Source organism: Gymnodraco acuticeps, unplaced genomic scaffold (genome assembly GCF_902827175.1).
Source record: "Gymnodraco acuticeps unplaced genomic scaffold, fGymAcu1.1, whole genome shotgun sequence".
NCBI classification, from domain to species: Eukaryota; Metazoa; Chordata; class Actinopteri; order Perciformes; family Bathydraconidae; genus Gymnodraco; species Gymnodraco acuticeps.
Window position 1 is genome coordinate 1104942 of NW_022989894.1, and position 22592 is coordinate 1127533.

The 22592-nt window shown below is 41.4% G+C and overlaps 1 protein-coding gene across 17 annotated transcripts in view; it reads right to left on the reverse strand.

Moving 5' to 3' along the window:
- nup214 (nucleoporin 214) overlaps positions 1 to 22592 on the reverse strand; it is a 44343-nt gene that overhangs the window by 15734 nt on the left and 6017 nt on the right. For 10 of the 17 annotated variants that reach the window (XR_004567809.1, XR_004567808.1, XR_004567806.1 and 7 more), the window contains 20 exons: positions 20717 to 20823; positions 20516 to 20585; positions 19989 to 20112; positions 16125 to 16283; positions 14871 to 15369; positions 14648 to 14784; positions 14451 to 14545; positions 13486 to 13572; positions 12929 to 13078; positions 12547 to 12705; positions 12349 to 12452; positions 12085 to 12267; positions 11732 to 11820; positions 10030 to 10113; positions 7317 to 7619; positions 6490 to 6654; positions 6021 to 6132; positions 1784 to 1847; positions 1119 to 1182; positions 852 to 936 (listed from right to left, as the gene is read on the reverse strand). Coding sequence is in view for 3 of the 17 variants with exons in the window: in XM_034203485.1 (XP_034059376.1) it covers positions 852 to 936; positions 1119 to 1182; positions 1784 to 1847; positions 6021 to 6132; positions 6490 to 6654; positions 7317 to 7619; positions 10030 to 10113; positions 11732 to 11820; positions 12085 to 12267; positions 12349 to 12452; positions 12547 to 12705; positions 12929 to 13078; positions 13486 to 13572; positions 14451 to 14545; positions 14648 to 14784; positions 14871 to 15369; positions 16125 to 16283; positions 19989 to 20112; positions 20516 to 20585; positions 20717 to 20823 (2840 nt within the window). In the remaining 14 variants the exon portion in view is untranslated. The remainder of the gene's footprint in view (positions 1 to 851; positions 937 to 1118; positions 1183 to 1783; positions 1848 to 6020; positions 6133 to 6489; positions 6655 to 7316; positions 7620 to 10029; positions 10114 to 11731; positions 11821 to 12084; positions 12268 to 12348; positions 12453 to 12546; positions 12706 to 12928; positions 13079 to 13485; positions 13573 to 14450; positions 14546 to 14647; positions 14785 to 14870; positions 15370 to 16124; positions 16284 to 19988; positions 20113 to 20515; positions 20586 to 20716; positions 20824 to 22592) is intronic. The other 7 variants (XR_004567810.1, XM_034203506.1, XM_034203512.1 and 4 more) reach the window with 5 other exon arrangements.

A 22592-nucleotide genomic window follows, 5' to 3' on the forward strand; every position in this document is an offset into this window, starting at 1 on the left:
GTGCAAAGCCAGGAGAGAGGGGTTTTGATAATATTCAAAATGTTTTAAATGTCTTTGAGACTTTGACTTTCTACTTAGTCTAAACAACAAATACATTTTTGAACATATAAGAGACTCTTATGCTGCGTTCATACCGGACGCAATGCGAATTCGCATCGCTCCAATCGCTCAAGTTTCACCGCGGCTTGCAGTTTGTTTTATCGCGTCATTCAAAACAGACATACCGTTGACGAGCCGCGCCGTTGACGGACAGTTGAGGTTGTTTACACTTCCATGCAAGATTGTTTTGGTTATTTCTGTCCTTGACTATGGAGGATATAACAACTATTGCTGCTTTGTACCATCTGTGGAAGGCCTACAAACGTAGCAACAAACGCCGTGTCTGGGTTCTTATTCTCCTCCAAGCCAGCTCCTTTTTGTTGCGGTCCCGGTAGATATAGGCTACGACATTGTATCGTAAATCTCCGGGAACCCACTCACAGCCACAACGATCATCTCTTCCATCTTTACAACTGATCAACAGTAGGACCTCAGAGGGACGTCAGAGGGAATCCCAACACTGATTGGCTTTTGTGAGAACGCGCCACGTGAATTTGACGCTCGAGTTGAAAAAAATTGAACTCTCGCGTTTGACGCGGCCCCCTTCAAATCGCGTGATTCGCGCCGTCGGAGCGAATTCGTGTCTGTCCGCGTCTCTGCATTGACTTTACATGTAATCGCGCCGCCCCCAAAAATCGCATCGCGTCCGGTGTGAACGCAGCATTATATATTCATAAATATAAAATAAACTATTTGTATACTCGTTTTATATATTTCTGAATGCTTCTTTATATTTTCCCAAATTGACCCACCCTGATGCGAAGGAGAAACCTTTGCTGGTGTTTTGCTCTGCGGTGCTAGCAGGAGCCACTGGAGACTCTGTTTTGGATGATTGACCTGAAAGACAACATTATTTAAAGTAAATAAAAATCTATCAGATAAGGTGTACAATTGTACATATTGTTAATAACTATAAGCAGTGATCTTTAAAGTATTTCATGCATTCATAGAAAACAAATCTGGGCAATAAGGATGACGAATCGTGTGTATACTATGCACGATGTCCAGGTGGTGCTTACCAAACACAAAGCTCGACTGTGGGTTGATTTCATTGGACATCTTCTGGAAACCTTGGCTAGGATTCTGCACAGACAGGACATACATTGGGTATTGTGCAAAACCATAATGCAGAATAACATTTAATACCATTAAGTGTATGCAAACAAAGTGCTACATGTCACAGCACAGGCTTGAGTATGTTTGGGTCATTCCCATTCAGTTGAACTTGAGCCTGAACAGCAACCGAGATTTGTCCAAGGAGTTCCCCTGTCACCTAACTGCTATTTGTAACATCAATATGGGAGGGAGCTGGGACATTTCTCACAAGTGCTGTTAATGGTCTGTCTTCACATGCAAACCTGTCAGCCAGCTGTGAAATCTCGCAAGTTGAATGTTCTTTAAAATTGCACGGAGAGGGACTCGAATACTGAGTTTAATGTTTGTGTATTTAAGTAAAAGCATGTATATGGATAAAAACACATGTATGGATGTCTGTGCTATTCAGTCGAAACTTGGACTTTTCCACATCTACTGACATCATTTTTACATGCTTCATCAATGTTTGATTGATTCTTAAAAAATAAGACTTGAGCCTTTCAAAATATTTGTATTATAGTAATATAACTGTTTGATTTGACAAGAGAAAGGAAAAGCTTAGTGAGTGATGGATAGGTTTTGTACTCACTCGTTTGGCCTGGTGAGACGAAACTGTTGAAAAGACCGAAGCTCCGGAGTCTCCTGCTGATGAGCTGAGGAAGAGATCAGAAGGAGAAAAAGGGTTAGGTGTTTGTTTTCCATATGAAACATTACAGTTTATTTACAATTAAGGTGTACATTTCAGCAAAATGTTCACAACGAAAGATTCTTAAATTGTTGGGAACACATATTTTGTAATTATTTTGTTTAGGTAAAAGAAAATACATCAAGCTGGTAATCATTTGAAGAAAAAGGTGTAAAATATTTTGGTACTATCAAATAAAAAAGGTATATTCGTGCAAAATCGAGGCCAAATGTCATTATGATTTTACTCTCACAATGCCTTGCTTGGTTTGTTTGTTCTTGTAAGCAGGCTTTAGCTGGATAAAAAAGCCTCAAGGAGGGATGGCCTGTGAAATATCAAGCAAAAAAAGTGGAGCACAGCCCAGTGAAGCAGAAAGAGTGAAGTGCAAGAGACTGGAAGAGGGAAAACAAGAGACTGTGAATCATGGAATGAATAAAGAGCTTAATAAAAGACATGAAGAAAGCAAAGTGAGCGGGGTAATGAACAAAAAAAGAGACAATCCAGTCTAAATATTCACACTGCTGTGTTTTCAACTATTTTAACTAAATTAATCTGTAAAAAATAAGGTTATAGTCAGCATTGACTTTCATCTGACCTTTTTTTTTACCAGCCCTAGCTCTACAATAAAAGACTGCTGGCATCTGCCAGTTGTGTGCACTGGCTAAGATTAGGTGGAGTCAGTGACCTGATAAATCGGGGCCGGGGAGACACACTCTAAACAAACACCGGACCCTCGAGGACTCGCAGTGACAGACACAGGCTACGAGACATAGTGTCTACTCACTGAATCAGAAATAGATCCAAGTGGATTCTGGCATGATTTGATGCTATATATACACAGTACATAAGATGTTAATTAGACAGGAAATATAGATGTGACGGACTATATGTGACCTGTACCAAATTTGACTTGATCCCAATTCAAATAAAAATGAATGAAAATAACAAAGGACGTCTCCTGACATTGAATCTTTGAAGATCTTTACTACAACTGTTATTCTTGGTCCAAAAGTTCCCCTGTATTTAAACGAACTGTCGCTTAACCCTGTAAAGCCCAAATATAGAAAAACATTTGAATTTTTTTTTTTTGACCTTTCAGATGTTGTTGTAGGGAGCCTCTGGAGCAGAAATTAAAGAGTTTTCACATTGTTTACGTTTTGGTAAGTTTTTAGGGAAATGTTGTAATATTGCAACGTTGGGTTTAGGCGGGAGTAGAATTTCTGTATTTCTACTCACATTGTCTGAATAAATATATTGAACAACTAAGGGTTGATTTGCAGGATTGATTGCTTACTTAGCCCTATATCAGTATATAGCATGAATAATAATCACACATCAGTCATATTTTTTATGAATAGTCATTTATTAAATATGAATACAATGGTAGTCCCAAAAACAGATCCTATCGTCGGAAAAGCAAAGAAGGACGTCACACTTGGTGCATTGTTTGTTTGTGTACCCTTTACTGCAGTGTCTGCAGCGTCCTCTCTTTGTCTTCATTGGAAAATGTGCCATTAGGTCCTTGCGTACATCCAGTGGAGGTTGTGATCTCTTGGATGATGGTGTGCCAGGAGATGTACACGTACCAGCGTCGGGACTTCATGGGGAACTTGTATTTGGCTGTAAACGAGTCCAACAAATCCACACCTCCCATGTACTTGTTGTAAGTACCCACAATGTAAGGCCTCTCAACTTCTACGTAGGTTTTGTTGGCTTTGTCCCAGCGTTGAATTCTCTGCACAGGGTCTGGTCCAGCAAAGGATGAAACAAGTGTGACCGCTCTGCTGTCATACCATTTGACAGCACAGATGTTGTGGTTGGCCTCCAATCAGATGTCAACGCTTCCTCTCCCTTTTTTCTTCAAGCTCTTCTCCTCTTCAAGGTTACAGTTGGGTAAGCGCACCTGCCTGGCTGTTCCCACATAATGAATCCCACGATCAAGGAGCTTCACTACCAATGGTACACAGGTGAAGTAGTTGTCTGCGTAGATCTTGTAGTTCTGACCTTCTGGAAGCGTGGAGGCAAGCTTCATCACAACATCACCTGACAATCCAAGTTCAGACTTGGCTCGTATCCCATTGACACTGCCTTGGTACTACAACAACAACAACAACAACAACACATCAAAGTCAAAGATCATTCCAGAGATTCCAGTTCTCACCCACACTTTGAACCCCCATGCATGGGTGTGGCTTGCCTTGCATGTATTGCTTGATGCTACTGAATTTCCCCTTGAAAGGAGTCATCATCTCATTCACAGAGTTGTGTTCTTCTGGTACCACCTGCAGGCATTTCTCTCTGAATGTATCAAGCCAGGGTCTGAGTTTCCAGAGTGTGTCTTTCTTTTCCATCTCTGACACTGCCAAGTTGTCAACAAAATGTAATGATGTCAACAGATATTGGAATCTGTTGCGTGCCATCACATCAGAAACAGGGGAATACCGTGTGTCTCTCTCCCAATACATACGGACTCCAGACAATACCTACACTCATACATGCAGGTAAACCAGTTCAACAAGTCACAATGCTGTCTGGCTAATGATAATAGGCTAATTATCATACTTAAAGGGATACATCCAAGTGTCCTAAAACATTTCAGAAAGAACCGTTTCTGCCAGAACCAGAGAAGAGTTAAATGAATTGTTGCAACTAATTAACTGATAAGTTACAAGCAGAGTTTAAAATATTGCTACAGATATATTTTCACATACTTTTATCAGAAATAATGTATTAATTTATTCAAATCTGGTCTTAATTCAAAATCTTAACAGAGGACACATTTAGAACATAATTATAGTGAATTATCAAAGATATTATATTTCTATTAGTGTTTTATTTCCATATGTGAACATATGGAAGGGCAATTTTCATGACAGGGACACATGCTATTTTGACTACCACACTAACCCAGTGTTGTAATATTACAACAAAGACATAAGCTGCTAAAAAATCTAATTGATGAATATATTCCACAATAACTAAATATGTACATGTTCTAGACAATGTAATAATTGCCCAAACATTTTTTTGAGGCATTTTACTTACTTGAATCTGAAAAATCCAGTCCAATAAAACAAAGAGATGTTACTCGTTTGAAGATTCGGAAGTTGTGTGAGTGTATGGCCAGAGGGCAGGACCTATAAACTAGGGCTGCTCGATTATGGCAAAATTCATAATCACGATTATCTTTGGTCAATATTGATATCACGATTATTCATTGACTTTGAAAACATCCATTTATTGAATTAAAAAAAATAAAAAATAATAATAATTTGAACAGTATGTTTTTAACAGTTGATTACCCTGAACTAGAAGTATAATTCAACTGAAAAAACAATAAATAAATAAAATAAAAATAATACATTTATATCTACATTTAAATTAATAATATCAAAATAATAAATACCAATAAAGATCAACAAATATTTTGGAGCGCACTTCCACAACCTATAACATATATAAATATGATAACTAATGTCACTCACAACCTGTAATGTTTAATTATACTGCTATACGCAGTACTCTTATTTTGGTAACCCCTCATCCGGAAACCGGAAGTAGCGAGCTAAGAGGCTCCGGCTTGACGAGTTAGTAAAAGTTGACTGTACGCTGGAGACCGGAGCATGGAGGACTGGAGAATAAAGACACGGCATCTAAAACTTCCCTTGTAACGTGTTTATATGGATTTATTAAACAGACTGCAAGTCACAACACAACCGGGCCGAGAGGGCTTTTAGGGAGGGGCGAAAGTGCACGCGAGGGCAGGATGTATAACGCAAGACAAATTGAGAGCATCATTGCGAAAGGGAATGCAGCAAAATAATCGTTTTATTTCGATTACGCTGTTTTCGTAATCGTTGCAAGCCAAAATCGTAATCGAGATTAAAATACGATTAATTGGACAGCCCTACTATAAACACATTTACTACCCAATAGCATTGTGAGGCTGAACAAAAGGACCTTTTGACTATGTAAATGTAGTCTTTAAAAAAACAAACATTTACTGACTTTTTTAGGATAGCTTAAAGTAATTTTGTAAAATTACAACCGGGGGCCTTACAGGGTTAAGTAGATGTCTTGGCATAGCTCAAACTAAATCTGAGATACCTGAACACAATTGTATATAATCTTTAGTTTTTACCTGATGATATTGGACTGTGGCATCGGAGGCCCTTTGTCCTTGAGCTCCTGGACATTGACCACCTGAGGCACGTTCTTCAGAGTGGACTCTGTCAAGGATGCACCGACAACAGCTGGAAAATTAAAAAAATTATATTAAAAATAGAACATCTCAGACAAGTGATTTTTGAATTCATGTTATGTTTCCATGGTGACTTTAGCACGGTTTGAATTAAACTGAAACAGTTTCAAAGTTATTCTCAGGTGTGATGGGGCAAGCCCTGTGCTGGGATGTAAAGCTATCAGGTTCACATGTTTTGTTCTGGCAGTATGTGTCTCCCCCTGGTGAATTGCAGAGTGCATGGCAATACTTTTTTTTTTTTACAAATAGCTTCTTCTACACCATTACAACATATTCTGTTCACATTTAAAAATAAAGAATAACTTTCAATTGCAGTCAAAAGCCGGTGACTGCTGCATGTTCTTCCTACCTGTCTTCTGATTGGCCATCTGCCTGCGTAGGGCGGCAGTGGCTGCAGCCTGCTGTGCGGGGACGCTCCTGTCATTCGGGGGGGCTCCATGTTTCACTGTCTTTGTGGCGAGGGCAGTGCTATCAGCCCCGCTCAGGTTAATCTTATTGCTCGGAACTGAAACATCAATACAGAGAGCAACATTTATAAAACCAAGCATGTCTACTAGTTTTAAGCAGCTGCATTCTCTGACTTTGTTTACACCTGACATTAAACTGCTTTTTTAGTCTTCCAATAACAAGAACATCAGTTCACACCTGGCATTGGATTTGACTCTAGTGACACATTGTGATTGGATCTCAATTCCCCGCTCTATTTGCTAATTAACACATACATTATATTGGTGTGCAAAGACTAAATGTGCTTTTGTTTTTAACCGGCAGGAGGCAGCAAAGTGCTTCCCATGCAGAATTCAAAACAGACGGTCTATACCTTGCTGTGCTCCAGGCAGACCAAACACTCCAAGAGGTTTGAATTACAAAATATATCTTATGCAACTTTAGAACCACCTTTAGACCAAAAGGAAGCACATTGGCTTTGAAAATATACTTTCCTCAATTAAACTACAAAAGATATATGGTCATATACGTTCCAGTGTACCACGGCAAGAGGTACGAGTGATGAGATATGTTTTAGTGGTTGTTAATCTTGTTTAACTCTGTCCGCTTGTACGCTCATCACACAAGACACATTTTAAAATCAAGTGTGAACAGGGTCTGTGTTACATGTGATATTTAAAATCTCATTGTTGTTAATGCCTGACAGCTCTAACAGTGTGATCTACTCACCAGGGCTGGCAATAGGGCTGAGTCCAAAGCCCAAACCCTGCACTGAGTGCATTTTGGTCAAAGGGGTGGACTGGATGGCCCCGAAGCCTGGCTGGATAGAGGGGGTCCTCACGACTGTGGGGTGGCGGGGGGTGGACAATGCTGGAGGAAGGACAGAAAGGGGAAGGGGTGCCAACTGTAGCTCCTCTTCCTCCATCTCCAAGTCAGCTGGGTGGGGCTCCAGGGACAGGGAGGACGAAGAGCTCACATCGTCCAAGTCCTCGTAGTATTTAGGGGACAGGAAGGCTGAGCGGGACAGGTTGGCTGGAAGAGAATAGATGAAGAACATTTAGAACAGAAACAAAGGTGCAACTATAGCTGAATTATGCTATTATTTTTAACACTAATCACGTCAACATCTCATCATGAATCTCATCTACATCAAGAAGCTCCACAAATGCTGCATTTTGATAAGGTGTTTGAAGATTGGATAAAAAAAAATATTTTAGCGTATCTTGATACCTGATTTAACAGGTTAGCAAGTTGTCTCTTTACATTAATAAACAATCAACTCTTAACCCCTTTTTCTTTGACTGACAGGTATTTTTTCATTCAAACCTTTATTTAACCAGGTGGTCCCATTGATCTCTTTTTCAAGGGAGACCTGTCCAACATGGCAGCAAGTAGGTTACAACATGAACATGAACATAAAACACCAAAGGACATCGTATTTACAGGGTGTGAGACTGACCGTTGAGCAGCCCAGACCAAGCAAGGAGGCAGAACGTCCAAAAATATAACCCGACGTGGGCATTTATTAAAATCATGTGCACAAAGTTCACAGCCTCAATCCTGCTGTTCTCCTTGCACACATCCTGCAGCCACAAGGATCTCACACACACCCAGTTACAAGGAAACATCACCTAAATACACACATACTAACAAGACACAGGTGAGGGGGGAGCAGACAACACAGGACACCAGGTGCACACAATCGTCAGCCACAGACATCAACATATTATTTGCACCCTGATTACTCTCAACCGCTGTCATCCTTACACCAGCATAACTCCTCTCGGCGCTCTCGCAAACTCCCCTATCTTTTCAGGCGGAGCCGAGGACCCGACCAGCTCCTGCCAGACGACATTCCAATAAATACAGTTTAATCAGTTAAAAAATACTACCTCAATAATTAGTATAAATTATGTGCAAATATTTAATGTCAACTGTACTGTGCAATCACGCTAATAAAGTGCAATATTACCCGGCCTGAAGCCGTCAGTCCATAGTGACGAAGTTACCTTCGTCACATTTCCTTCCCCCTCTCCCCAGGAAGCACAGTGTCTTTACAGTCTCGGCTTCGGGACAACCAGTCAGCCACCCGGTTTCAACGCCGCCTCCTCCGCCACCTCCAGCGGGGCCAGTGAAGCCGTTGTCAACCATGTCGTGATGCCACTTATCCGGAAGCTGTTTTGTCCTGTTGTAATGTGTTGGTCTGCCTCTAGCACGACCCAGGTTCTGTCGACTCCTCGTGGGTCCGGGTCCGCCTCCTCGGCCTGCAAACGCTGCTCCTCCTGCTTGTCTCTCGTCTCCTGCTGCTTGTCTCTCGTCTCCTGCTGCCTCAACAGCCGTGGCCCCCTGGTCCGTTCCAGGCATAGCCACCCCCAGCCGCTGTTCCTCTCTTTGGTCCCTCTTCTTTCCTCTCGTAATTTTCACCTCCTTACTTGGTCAAATCCCACTTCTGACACCAATTGTGAGACTGACCGTTGAGCAGCCCAGACCAAGCAAGGAGGCAGAGGCAGAACGTCCAAAAATATAACCCGACGTGGGCATTTATTAAAATCGTGTGCACAAAGTTCACAGCCTCAATCCTGCTGTTCTCCTTGCACACATCCTGCAGCCACAATGATCTCACACACACCCAGTTACAAGGAAACATCACCTAAATACACACATACTAACAAGACACAGGTGAGGGGGGGAGCAGACAACACAGGACACCAGGTGCACACAATCATCAGCCACAGACAACATATTATTTGCACCCTGATTACTCTCAACCGCTGTCATCCTTACACCAGCATAACTACTCTCGGCGCTCTCGCAAACTCCCCCGACCAGCTCCTGCCAGACGACATTCCAATAAATACGGTTTAATCAGTTAAAAAATACTACCTCAATAATTAGTATAAATTATGTGCAAATATTTAATGTCAACTGTACTGTGCAATCACGCTAATAAAGTGCAATATTACCCGGCCTGAAGCCGTCAGTCCATAGTGACGAAGTTACCTTCACACGGGGCTACATGTACATACCTAGAGACATTGACAAGTACCAACAGTATCAAGTATCATTGCACCTATCCGAGCTTTAAAAACAGGCAGTGGAACCAATTTCTTGTTTCAAATCTTTCTGAAGACTGTTCCAAGCAAGAGGAGCTGCGCACATAAAAGCTTTCTTACCCAAGTCAGTCGTTGCACTTGGCACATGTAACAAAAAAGCCACATCATGTGATCTCAGGCAATTGCTACCTGCAACTCTCTGTGTGATCAGAGAGCAGATGTAAGATGAGAGTTTACCCAATATTTGATTTCCTTTGGGATTTTTTGTAAAGCTTAAATACATTTGGAAGTTTTCAGGCAACCACACCTTTCTTGTCAGTATTCCAGATTTACAATAGCAAACATCACAGGATATTAGAGTAACTTGAGTTTGAGGATGACATGTGTACCTGGTGCAGTTGAGCGGACAGGAGGCATCTGCCCCTTTGAGAGGAAGTTACGCAACTGGGACTGTTTCACTGGCGATATCTTGACTGCGGGAGAAACATTTACAGTCAATACATGTTGCAATTAAGAAATGGGATGTCATTTAATAACAGGGATGCAAACTCATCAGGTATGGAAAAGGTGACAAGGAACCGAGCCCCCCGACCCCACGGAATATCGGCTTTAAAATGAGGAATAACAGGATTTTAGCAGTCAGAACAACTAAAGCAGTTAATAATAACAGAAACGCTAAAGAGTCACATCTAATAGAAATATATAAAAGCATTTATTTGAATTGTGTAGCAGTCAGTTTATAATTTTGGCAGCACTGTTGAGCATTTTGAAAATGTATTTTCATGCCTCTGTGCAAGGCTTAGTCTTTCTATCTTTATAGCCACTGGTGTAAAGTAACTAAGTTCATAAACTCAAGTACTATACTTGGGTACAATGTTGAGATACTTGTACTTTATTTAAGTATTTCAATGTTTTGCTACTTTGTTCTTCTTCTCCTCTACAGTTCAGAGGTACATGGTGTACTTTTCCTCCACTACATGTATTTAATACCTTTAGTTACTTTGCAGATGTGGATGAATGATGTGAAATATAACCAAGTGTTAAATCAGACTTTAGTTCCACCTGGAGTAAATCCACAAGCTACCCTGCAGTATACAAAGTCATTCAAACTAGCTGCACCTTTACCAGCTTTGAGAACACTTTCATGATCAATCATTATAAAACATAACATATATATTATTCTGAAATGGACCAATCTGCACGACTACTTTTACTGTCGCTACTTTCACTATATTTTGATGAGAATACTTTTCTTTTACTTGAGGAAGATTTTGAATGCAGGACTTTTACTAACAGAGTATTCCTACACTCTGGTACTTCTACTTTTACTCAAGTACAAGACCTGAGTACTTCTACTTTTACTCAAGCACAAGATCTGAGTACTTCTACTTTTAATCAAGTACAAGATCTGAGTACTTCTACTTTTACTCAAGTACAAGATCTGAGTATTTCTGCTTTTAATCAAGTACAAGATCTGAGTACTTCTACTTTTACTCAAGTACAAGATCTATACTTATACCACCTCTGTTTATAGCCTATGAAAAAAAAACTATTAGAAAACTAAGGCTAAAGCTAACGTTAGCAGATAGTGACAATGTATGCTAGTTAGCCAGCTCAACGATAGTATTCAGTTTACATCACGCTCTGCCGCTCCGACAGGGAGCTCTGCTCTGAACACCTGAGCGGCCCGTTCTAACAGCTGTTCACCAGCGGTCCAGTCACAGTGACTCCGGACCACAGTTCATATTAACGAACGCACCCGTAGGTAATGTAGCTGCTGAAGCTAGACCATTATCGCGGAGCAGCAGAGCCGACAGGCAGGAAGACTCGAGCACACAGCTCGCGCTGCTTTATAATATATATAAAAAGAACACCATGCGTGTCATGATGGCACATAACAGCTCGTGGCCGCAGATTACTCCGGGTCCCAGACCCCCCCCCCCCCCCACACCCCAAACATATTTTTATTGCAGATCTACATGAATCACACAAACGACTTATTTTGGATTCAAAACGGCGAATTTCGCCGAAAGGTGACAAGTTTGCATCCCTGTAATAATCATATCTATACAAATATTTAAACATGGATACCTGGAGACTTGGGTTTGGGCATAGGAGGGTTGGTGTCCAGCCTGGCTTTCAGGAGTGCATCCCTTAAACTCTCAATCTCGCTTTCCAAGCTGTCGTAAAACACAGAAACAAGTAGTTAAAGTTGCAAACATTATCAATTATGAAAACAAATAAAACTAAGGGGAATTTATTCAGTTTAATTAATCCAAAACTACTAGATTTGATTTCTAGCCCATGCAAGTCAAGGTTAACTTGATATATAAAGTCACTGATTCCTAAACCTACTCTGCAGTATTCTCTTTCACAATAAACTCAAAATATAAAACAAATGTATGCCAGATATATTAACATTATTTCATCCATACTGCTCTTACCCAGAAGCAGTTTCTGCAGCAGCAGCACTGCAGCTTATAGTTGGAGCGGTAGTCTTGTTGTAGAGGCGCAGAGAAGTGAGCTGTTTGACCAACTGGTCCAGTCTGTTCTTCTGCTGGTTGATGATGTACAGGTTGTTGGCCAACGTAGTGAACAGACCCTCACGCCCTGGCACGACCATGTGTCTGTGAAGATCATGATTTTTTTTAGCAAATTATACCCTAAATCTTTCTAGTATTACATTTTCAAAAATATATGCTTCTTACTTCTGTTTTTTCTTTTTCTCCAGGTGTTTCTCCCATTCCACATCCAACACATCATTGACATCTTCCACAGCAAACATGATGTACTGGTACAGCCTTCGTATCTCCTACATAAAGAATACAATTGATTAAAGGCTATGAAGGGGAAGGGGATTGGTTTAAAAGATTCATGAGAAGTATTCATTTATGCAAATGTTTCACCTTGAGTCGTTCCTCGCTGCGGGGGTCCAGAGGTTTTTTGTAAAGCAGCTGTCTGTAATTTCTGTCTCTGCTTAGCTCACTTTGGGTCTTTGCCTCTTCTGCCCCAGCAAAGCCCTCCAGTAAGGTGGTCTTCAGTGTACCAATGTCCCCATGGAGAGACTGCCGATCAGAATAAACAGATTAGAAGATGCTTGCCATGATGTAATACCCTACTATAACCACATTTAAAAGTTAGCTGTAGTGCTGTTGTTTTTGATAAAAAACCATGTCTATTTAAAATACTGTAATCAAAAAAGTCATTATGTTCTTTGAAGAAATAACATTATTATAACTATTTGGGGTTTCCCAGCTCCATGTTTTGGTTTTCCAAATGCGTCCTTACCTCTGTTGTCTCCTTTATCTCGAGGGTGAAAATATGGAGGTCCTCTGACTCCTTCCTCAGCTCCTTCATCTCATCATTTGTGCCGACCTTGAAGTCAGCTCGAGAGCTTCGAGTCTTCAGATCATCTAACTCCTTCTGGAAGTGTGCAATCTGATGACAAGTTAAAGACATGCTTGGTTACAAAAAAATGTGAGGACTGATTTCAAAACTTGGTATTCATAAAATGCTATCTTAATTGTGACCGAGAATGAAATATTAGCATGATGGTTTGACTTATATTTAGATTTGTGTGAAATGTAGTCTACCTGTAGTCTACATGGTTATTAAAAAGCATTTTGAAAAAAGTGCCAGATATGATGACCTTATTATCTCTTTTACTGTTCAATCTGGATGCGTCATATCTTCATGTGACATTGGTTCTGTCCATTAATGTAGTTGATTAAGCTAGCAGTATGTAGCTAGCATTATGCTAGTATTTTCACATATAGTTTTGGCCATGCGACTTTCAAGTTCACAAAGATTAAGTGGTGCATCGTGTACTGTTTGATAAAACTCACCTCTTCAAATATGCCAACCATAATTGGATCAAAGTCTTTCTTTTGCTGTAGCTGCTTCTCCAAGGCCTTGATACTAACAGCTGCCTGCTTTGAACATATTAAATCAATAAAAAATACAGTAAAGTCAGTATAAAAAAAAACACACAAACACCAACTAGTTCACACAAAGCAAAAATAAAATTTGCAAGCATTTCTGTAATGTGACTTAGTTACATTTGTCTTCTGTCACATAGAGTTGATTTCAGATTGAACATGCTGTTGCTAGTAGCAACTGCTACTGGCACAGTTCCGTGGCAGTTTAACCGACATTGCTACATCCAACAATTTGTCAGATCTGTTACTGCGACCATCTCACATGTTTTATTTATTCTCCTAATACCATTGTTGAAGTATTATCTTAAAGGTTTTTTGATTGTGTAGTTATGAATGGTCAATTTACTGCTTAAAAAGCTAACCATTGTGTTTATTGTTATAGTACTATAATATGTACATTATTTGACTATTTTGTATCTTTTACTCGAGAGGACTGGATGATTAGTATATCAATTATCTTGGTTTTAATCCTGTTGGGACTAAATGTTGTTCTTTCGCTGGTGATTTATTGTTTATTGTTACAGTGAGGTATATCGTGCCACATTCGCTAGTTTTTTTGTTACTGTACTGAACTATCTCAACAACCATTGTGGTCAAACTCTTATCCAAAACAGTTTAACAATTGCTTCTTCTTAAAACTTTAAAAAGACAACTGTGGTCTTCAACCTATGTTATTCACTTGTTTAACTCACTACACACATGGTGAGGATTTTTCATAATATTTATCTATCCAACTTTGGTACTACCGAGACAACAAAGTTAACATGTCCCTCTGCTGGATACATTTATCTTGACATATTTTGAGCAAAATATCAACCACTATTGAAAAGCGGTCTAGTTAACACAAACAAATCTTCATAATGAACAATGACCTGTGGTGTTTGGACGCGGCCCTGTGCAGCAGGAGCAGGAGCAGGCTTCTGGACGACTGTGGGGGGCGTGTTGATTTGAACTGGACGCACTGGAGCTGAGACAGATAACATGATTCATATCACAAACCAAGCCATGTACACTCATACACACTTGTGCAAAGAATAAAAGCAAAGGCACTGAGGCTGGACTTGCTTACCCATTACAGCTGGAGGTTTAGCGGCTGATGGTGGAGGGGCGGTCAAACTACTGGAAATGGGGGTCACTGGTTTGGGCATTGAGGGATTGTAGGAGAAAGACTGTGGAGATGGTGCTGGTGTCTCCAATGCTGTAAACCTTGGAAATTAAAATACATATGTTGTAAGTCTTTGAGTCCCAGTACGATTATTAGTGTAAAAAAGGTGTGAAATATAATCTGTTACCTATCAGCCAGATTCAGTTTCACTGTTGGCGGGGAGGCAGCAGCAATACTCTGGGGTGTCGGAGTTGGAAGTGGAGATGCCACCGCTGCTGGTTTGATGGGTGGGGCGAAAGAAAAGGCTGAAGGTGCTGAGGGAGTGTCAGAGGGAGGTTTGGCAAAGGAGAAGCTGGAGGGTCCGGAGCCAAAAGGTGCGGTTGTCGCCACGGAGAAAGCTGGAGGAGCAGAGGAGGCGCAGGTAGTTGGGACCGAGAAAGCGAAGCTGGACGATGATGCCGAGGACACGGGAGGTGCGGGAGCGACGCTGAACGGGGCCGCAGAGGGAGCGGCAGCAGGGGCCAGAAGAGCGGGAGCAGCAGCTGGAGGAAAACCGAGATTTGGGAATGTCGCTGGAGCAGATGGGATGGAGGCAGATGGGATGGAGGCAGATGGGATGGAGGCAGATGGGATGGAGGCAGATGGGATGGAGGCAGCGACTTTGGGTGGTTGGGCAGCCAAAGCACCTGTGAAAAGAAAATGTATTTGCTTTCATTTGATCAAAAGTTGTGTTTACAAGCAAAGGTGGCTAAATCTAGAAGCATTAGAATTAGACAACGTTAATAGTTATTCCTTTCAGAGCTGAAGGGAATTTGTACAAACGTTGTTGAGGTGTTTGGCTGGGTAAAGAACAATGTTTTCCTAGCTTCATAGAAAAGTAAAACTTCACGGAGTCAGACAGATCCCTCTATAAGCAAATCAACAGGTCTCACTAAATAGAAAGTAAAAAACATGAATAATTGGAAAATAAATGTGTGTGTGTAATAAATGACAAAGATAACACTGCAATTAGCAAAAATGCTTCCTTTCTGCTCTCATCCCCAGTACACTTAAAAACAAATCAGCACTGTGCGACCTATGTGATGATGTTATGTGTAATAAAACTATCAAAAGCAATTGGTTTATGTGTACTTTAGTTTAAAAACAGATAAGCAGAATAAAAGTCTTGTTCCTTTAACATATCTTGTTTTTGATTGACATGTCCCTTGAGCCGTTTAACTGAGTTGTGTTACCAAATTCCAGACTTACAACTCCCCTGGGAGACATGTCCAATGATATGTCCATGTTTGTCAGCATCACACCAGTAAGGAAAAATCTTGCAAACACTTTGGTATCACTGCATTCGATGACTTCATACATGTATCATTGCAACTGTGATTATGAATCAATTTCTACAACATTTTATTCTAAAAACATCTGTTGAGTTCACTGGCTCTCTCACCTGGCATGGGCGGTCTCTCCCCATCCAGGGCGAGGACAGATGGGGGTGCGACCAGCTGCTTGACACCGGGATTGAGGTTGAGCAGAGCAAATGGGCAGAGTATTCCCTCGGTGGACAGCATCAGCATGGTGGGCGCAGGGGGCAAGGTCTTCTCATCGGCTTTGAGAGGGGAGAGAGTAGGGAGAGGGATGATCGGATGGAGAAACACTGTAGTCAACATGATGAGCAGTGAAAGACTCACACATAACTTTCCAGCCATTTTGTGACCGTCCACAGATCAGAGAGCCAGGAAGAATCCACATCTATCTTCACATTGTGTATAGAGTCTATTAATTAAGAGCCAAAGCATGTGCAACAGAGTTTGGTAATACATTAGAAGGCATTGTTCACAGCTTTGCGCTCCAACTCACACCTCTGCACAAGGGAAATGATTAACAGTAGGTGTTGTTTGCTCACTATGCTGGCTATGTCCATGAGGGCAAAATGCAGTTTGACACTTTAATCATCATGCAAGTGTTGACAGCATTTGAGCACAAAGACTGTGGCCGTTACTCTATATCGAATAAACCTGCTGCAGAGCAACTATTTCAAGTATACGACGTCATCGAGTGGCGCAGAATGCTGGGCATTTAACATGCATTTAAAAAGTCCTTCGGCGCCACTCGATGACGTAGTATACTTGAAATAGTGGCTCTGCAGCAGGTTTACTCGATTGAGAAACGGCCTGTATGTTACTGCTGTACTCATCACAATGACCGTGGTTCATTCTGCCCCCCAGTGGTTTAAAACAGAACCCAGTGTTCAGTTTGAAAAGGCACACTGAAGTCATGTAAAGACAAAGATATCCTAAGATGCTTCATTTGGTAAAACACAGTCCATCTCATTCTTCTTGTTGCCAAAGCCCTCCTCTTCCCTGCTCTTCATGCCCACTTTCCAGTCAGTTGTGGGCTGCACACTAAACTTTTCTAAACCAAACTAATTTCACACTGAGAACTCACACCCCAAAATAAAGATGAATTAGTCAGCGTTGATACAACTCATTTCAGATACATCAAAAAGTACAAGGAACAGTTTGTGCTCTCTGTTCTCGCTACAGCCGTCTCATATCTAAAACTATATCTCACGTATAACTTTCACTGTCATCAGTAGATGACAGCAGCAGCAGATGCTCCTTCTGAGTTTCTGTGTTTGATTAATTGCCACTGACTCATATCCCTGGCTATTATCCTATACTTTGCATCTAATTGTATATTCATTCCACCCACTGCATGTCTGCTTTGGACAATGTTAAAGCTATTGAGTATTGTATTCTCTGATTAAGCTATACACACAAAAATACATTTATATATTCAATTTTCAAATGTGATCAAACATAGTTATTAAGTTTCACTAGTGAAAGTGATACTAAGTTCTGGACAGAATAAGCACACAATGCAGAACATAAATACAGCACCTAATGTTCAGTTTGATCTCAGTTCTGAAACTATAGTCGAAAGCTAGGGAGTGGCAAAGCGAGGGAACAGAAGGGAGCGGCACTCGGTTAAGCTCATCAGCATTCTGCAACAGGATCGTCTGGGCTTTGTTGTTTGTTGTGGTCCTCTAGCTTGTCTGAGCCATTTTAATGACTGCATGTCTTCTCCACAGATAACTCTCGTGACTCTCCCTTTGCTTTCCATATCTAATGTGTTCTCACTTCAGATAAAGGTTTTGATCAGACTACAATGTTGCCCAAAGTGAAGGTTTTCCTCACTGGGGGGGGGGAGTTCTTCCTTTTTTTCTTGGAGTGAGCATGGAGAGATGTGAATAGACAGCAGCAGCTCTACGTGAATGTCTGGCAGACTGGGCCATTTGAGATAAAACAGTGCGCTGAGACGGTAGCTTATCACTATTCTTGACACATGCTGCAATAGAGCACTGCAGTGGATGCTGTATGCACATAGGAACCTGGCTTATTTCAGTTCATCTGATCATTAGGGGAGGGTTAACCACAAACTAGGACAATGCATTTCATGAGATAACTCCAACTGTTAATATGAATAGGACACAGACAGACTCAATACTTAAACATGCCTACAAAATAAAACTTGATATCACAGAAAGCTTTAGTTAGTAGATTTAGCTGATGGAAGATAGTGTTCAAACCGGCCTCAGCTGGTTGGATTCGCTCCACAAAGTTAATTCTGTCATTTCACTATTTTCTTTCAAACCCAGGGGAATTTTTGTGCTTCACCAAAGACGAGCAAAACCATTTATAACTAAACACATTGGAAATATTAAAGCGATATGTGTATACAAACTAATCCTATTTATTACTTTATAATCAGGGGTGCACATCACTTTTTTGCCCTGGTTCTCAAAGGAGCACCTGGAGATGTTGCTTGGTGCTCATCCTTAAAATGAAATAAACCGTAACTTTTGAGGGGGTCTTGACTTTATTTGCCAGACACACGGCGCTGAACACACAGAGGTGCACACAGAACACACATGCAGAGGTGAACACAGAACACACATGCAGAGGTGAACACAGAACAAACATGCAGAGGTGAACACTGAACACACATGCAGAGGTGAACACTGAACACACATGCAGAGGTGAACACAGATGCAGAGGTGAACACAGAACACACATGCAGAGGTGAACACAGAACACACATGCAGAGGTGAACACTGAACACACATGCAGAGGTGAACACAGAACAAACATGCAGAGGTGAACACAGAACAAACATGCAGAGGTGAACACAGAACACACATGCAGAGGTCAACACAAGACAACATGAGCACGACCAGTAATCCTACAAGCATTTATTTATTTATGCATTTTTTATCTCTCCAGTTTTAAAGGATATTTGTGGTTACTGTCCTATAGTATGCATTGGAATGATTTCAAACCTGTTTATCCCAATAATTATAAAGGAGTGCCTTGGAAATATGTGTTTACATAAATTGTGACCAAACTGTTTGAACTTAGACTAAAGTGAACTATCTAAACACTCAGAGTCCTTTACCTCACTGAGCTGTAGTTATCAGTCTCTCAGTCTGACTGGAGAGGACTCTCCCTCCACATCATTGTAGAAACATCTTCTTCTTATATCTGTTAGAGCAGCTAGCACCAGATTCTAATAACAACACCGGGCAGTGCGCCCTTCTCTCTCTCCCACGCTCACTCGCATTTTGGCTGTGAGCTACGGGCGCCAGATAAGCCAACATCCCCCATTTTCATCACTTACAGCGCCCATCGTACAGGGCAAATGAAACTTGTAACCGGGGTGAAAAGGGTGTTACATTTACTTAATTATGAATGTTGTTACATCAAGACAAAAAATTAGGATGAGCCCCAACGGTCAAAAATGTTTTTTTCCCTCCCAGAGCTGCCAGCGCAGCGCCTCCCCAGATCTGGCGCCCTATGCGAACATCTATAACGCCAGTGCTACGGGCCGACCCTGAGTTCATATGCAACTCGCAAATATCTTTCTCTCTCTCTCCTCTCTTTTTTATCTCCCTCTCTCAATTTTGGTACGCAAATGCGCCTTTTTTCAAATGACCCGGTGCTCTTTTTTTGGCGGAGGTGCGCATGCGCACCAGTTATGTGCAGCCCTGTTTATAATGTAATAGTGATCAGTATTCGGATAAAGTACATGGATGATTTGAAACTCATTAGAACTCAGATTATATAAGTCTTCAACATTTAACTGTAAAATCCAATACAAATTGCCAAAATGATTTCAATTGAACGCCGAAGTGCTTAGACAGACATTAGTGGGCTCCAAAATGAACAAGCATTTGAGTAAGTGTTTTGTGTGGACGTGCGCACACGTCAGACAGGTGAAGAGAGGACATGAACAGAAAACCAAATCCACTCACTGATGTAGATCGCCTGCTGGCTGGTGTAGTCTATGGCTAGGCCGAGAGGCAGCGTGTCTTCACTCGTCTCCGTCACTGGAAGCTCAGCTCTACTCGCATCTTCCAGGATCCAAAGCTCCCAGTTCTAAAAGGACAACAAACAGTCGAATTCAGTGCATTTCAAATAACATTTCTTTTTTTTAGTGGAAACCTGATACAGTAATGGAAAATGTGTTTAAGCACATTCACAACCTTGCTTTACTGTCCTTGAATGGGCTAGTTTAATGTATGGCATTAGGCTTGCTCACTGCGGATGGAGGAAGCTCTGGTAGCTTGCATTATTTAAAAAAATAGTGTTCTTCTGAGTGAGAAGAACTTGTTAGAAAAATTATCAACTTTCCTTGATACTTTCGAACCACGTAATTTTGAATGACAATGGAAACATATCATTGAGATCGACACCTTTCATTTCTATCTTTATTCAAAACAGTGTGTCATTTAAACTTATGATTTCTAAAACATCTTTAGCTTTTCATGTCATTTAATACCTTGTCCTCTTGTCTGGCGGCTATGACACTGACTTCAATGGAGGCCGCTGATGCTGCAAACAGGAGGTCCCTGAATAAAAGAAACAAAGCAAATATTACACCAATTCTTCATGATATTGAAAGAAATCAAACTTAATATCTTGCCCCATCTTTTGGGGGAATCCTTCACCATCAATGCATGGAAATGGTGATCAAACTCACCAGTCCTCCACATGGCTAAGGAAGTAGTGGTGTTGTCGCTCCGTGAAGCTGCCGTACACCGTGTCACTAAAGTTCAGATACTTTGTCTCCGGCCTCTCATCCTTCTTCTACAAAAACACACAGAGAAATCCAACGTTAAAACAGGTTCTTAAGGTACATTAAAAGAATTCAACTAATGAAACAACTGCTAGCTGATTCTTCCATTTTACAAGAAAAACAATGTCACTACATATACTGAGAAGCACATAATGCCCATTGACATCCAACTGCAATTCAAAAGTCATATTATGTTAAACAGTTGATGTGAAGTAGGAGATGTGTGGTAAGATGTGAAGCTCTATGAAACCAACAATAATGTCTGACACTGTGCGCTTTAGTTTAAAGTGTGCATCTGGACCCGGTGACAACATTACCTATTGACGCAGCAACCACTGTAAGTTATATTCTTGTTTAATTAGACTTCTCGGTTTCATTTATTCGACTCTGTATAATTGTTACTGTAGCTAAAACGGCTAAATCGCTTTTGAGAGATTTTAAATCTCAGATCTGCTCAGGCGAAACCTGCTTTACAGCTCTCAGCACTCAAGCCTGCATTATTAACATAGGCAGGGCCAGTCTATTGTCGCCCATCAGCTGTAGATAGTTAACTAATTAACTTCAGCTGTGAGAACTGAGCAATCAGGCGTCCATTTCGGGTAGCTCTTTCCTGGAGCGTCAGCTTCAGCGGCAGACAGGCTAAGACTGACAAAGACATTAGAGTCCTACAGGCTAAGACTGACAAAGACATTAGAGTCCTACAGGAGTAAGACTGACAAAGACATTAGAGTCCTACAGGAGTAAGACTGACAAAGACATTAGAGTCCTACAGGAGTCACGAGGGAGGCAAAGAGGAGGCAAATCCTACTTTGATTGAGCTAAGTATCGTTGGCGTTTTTAATTTTTACTTTTGTTGTTTAGCCCCTCATGCTATAATCATGTGTATTTTCTCCATTCCTGTTCATGTGTCTTCTCGCAATTATCACTGGCCCCGTGTATCTCGTAATCGATATAACCGGCCTGCTCTCGTCTATCCCACGTGCTCCACTGAGATCCAACATCTAGTTTCAGGTGGCCTGTGGAACTGCCAGTCAGCTGTTCCTAAAGCTGACTTCATCTCTGGCTACACCTCCCTGCAGTCTCTGGATTTCCTTGCTCTCACTGAGACCTGGATTACTCCATCCAACACATCCACCCCAGCAGCTCTCTCCACTGCATATTCCTTCTCCCATACACCCAGACCCACTGGCAGAGGAGGTGGCACTGGTCTCCTGCTCTCTCCCAAATGGAGCTTTTCCCTCTTCAAGCTACCTAACTTTACTCCTTCCACCTTTGAGTTCCATGCCGTCACAGTAACCCATCCTATACAGTTAACCATTGTTGTTCTCTACCGTCCACCAGGCGCCTTGGGGGACTTCTTGGAGGAATTAGATCATCTCCTCTCACACATCCCTGAAACTGGCCCTCCCGCTGTACTTCTCGGAGACTTCAACCTCCAGATGGGGAAGATAGACGAACTAACATCTCTGTTAACCGCCTTTGCTTTCTCACTCTCTCCGTCCCCACCGACTCATAAAGCTGGCAATGTCCTTGATCTCATATTCTCAAGGAACTGCGCTACTTCTAACCTCTCTGTAAACCCGCTCCACACATCCGATCACTTCTTCATTTCATTCTCTCTATCCCTTTCCAAACATAACAAACTAATCTCTTCCCATCCTACACTTGTCCGCCGTAACCTTCGCTCCCTCTCTCCCTTTGCCTCGTCGGTGCTCTCAGCCCTCCCTTCCTCTGATTCGTTCCAACTACTGCCTCCAAACTCTGCTGCAGAAACTCTCCT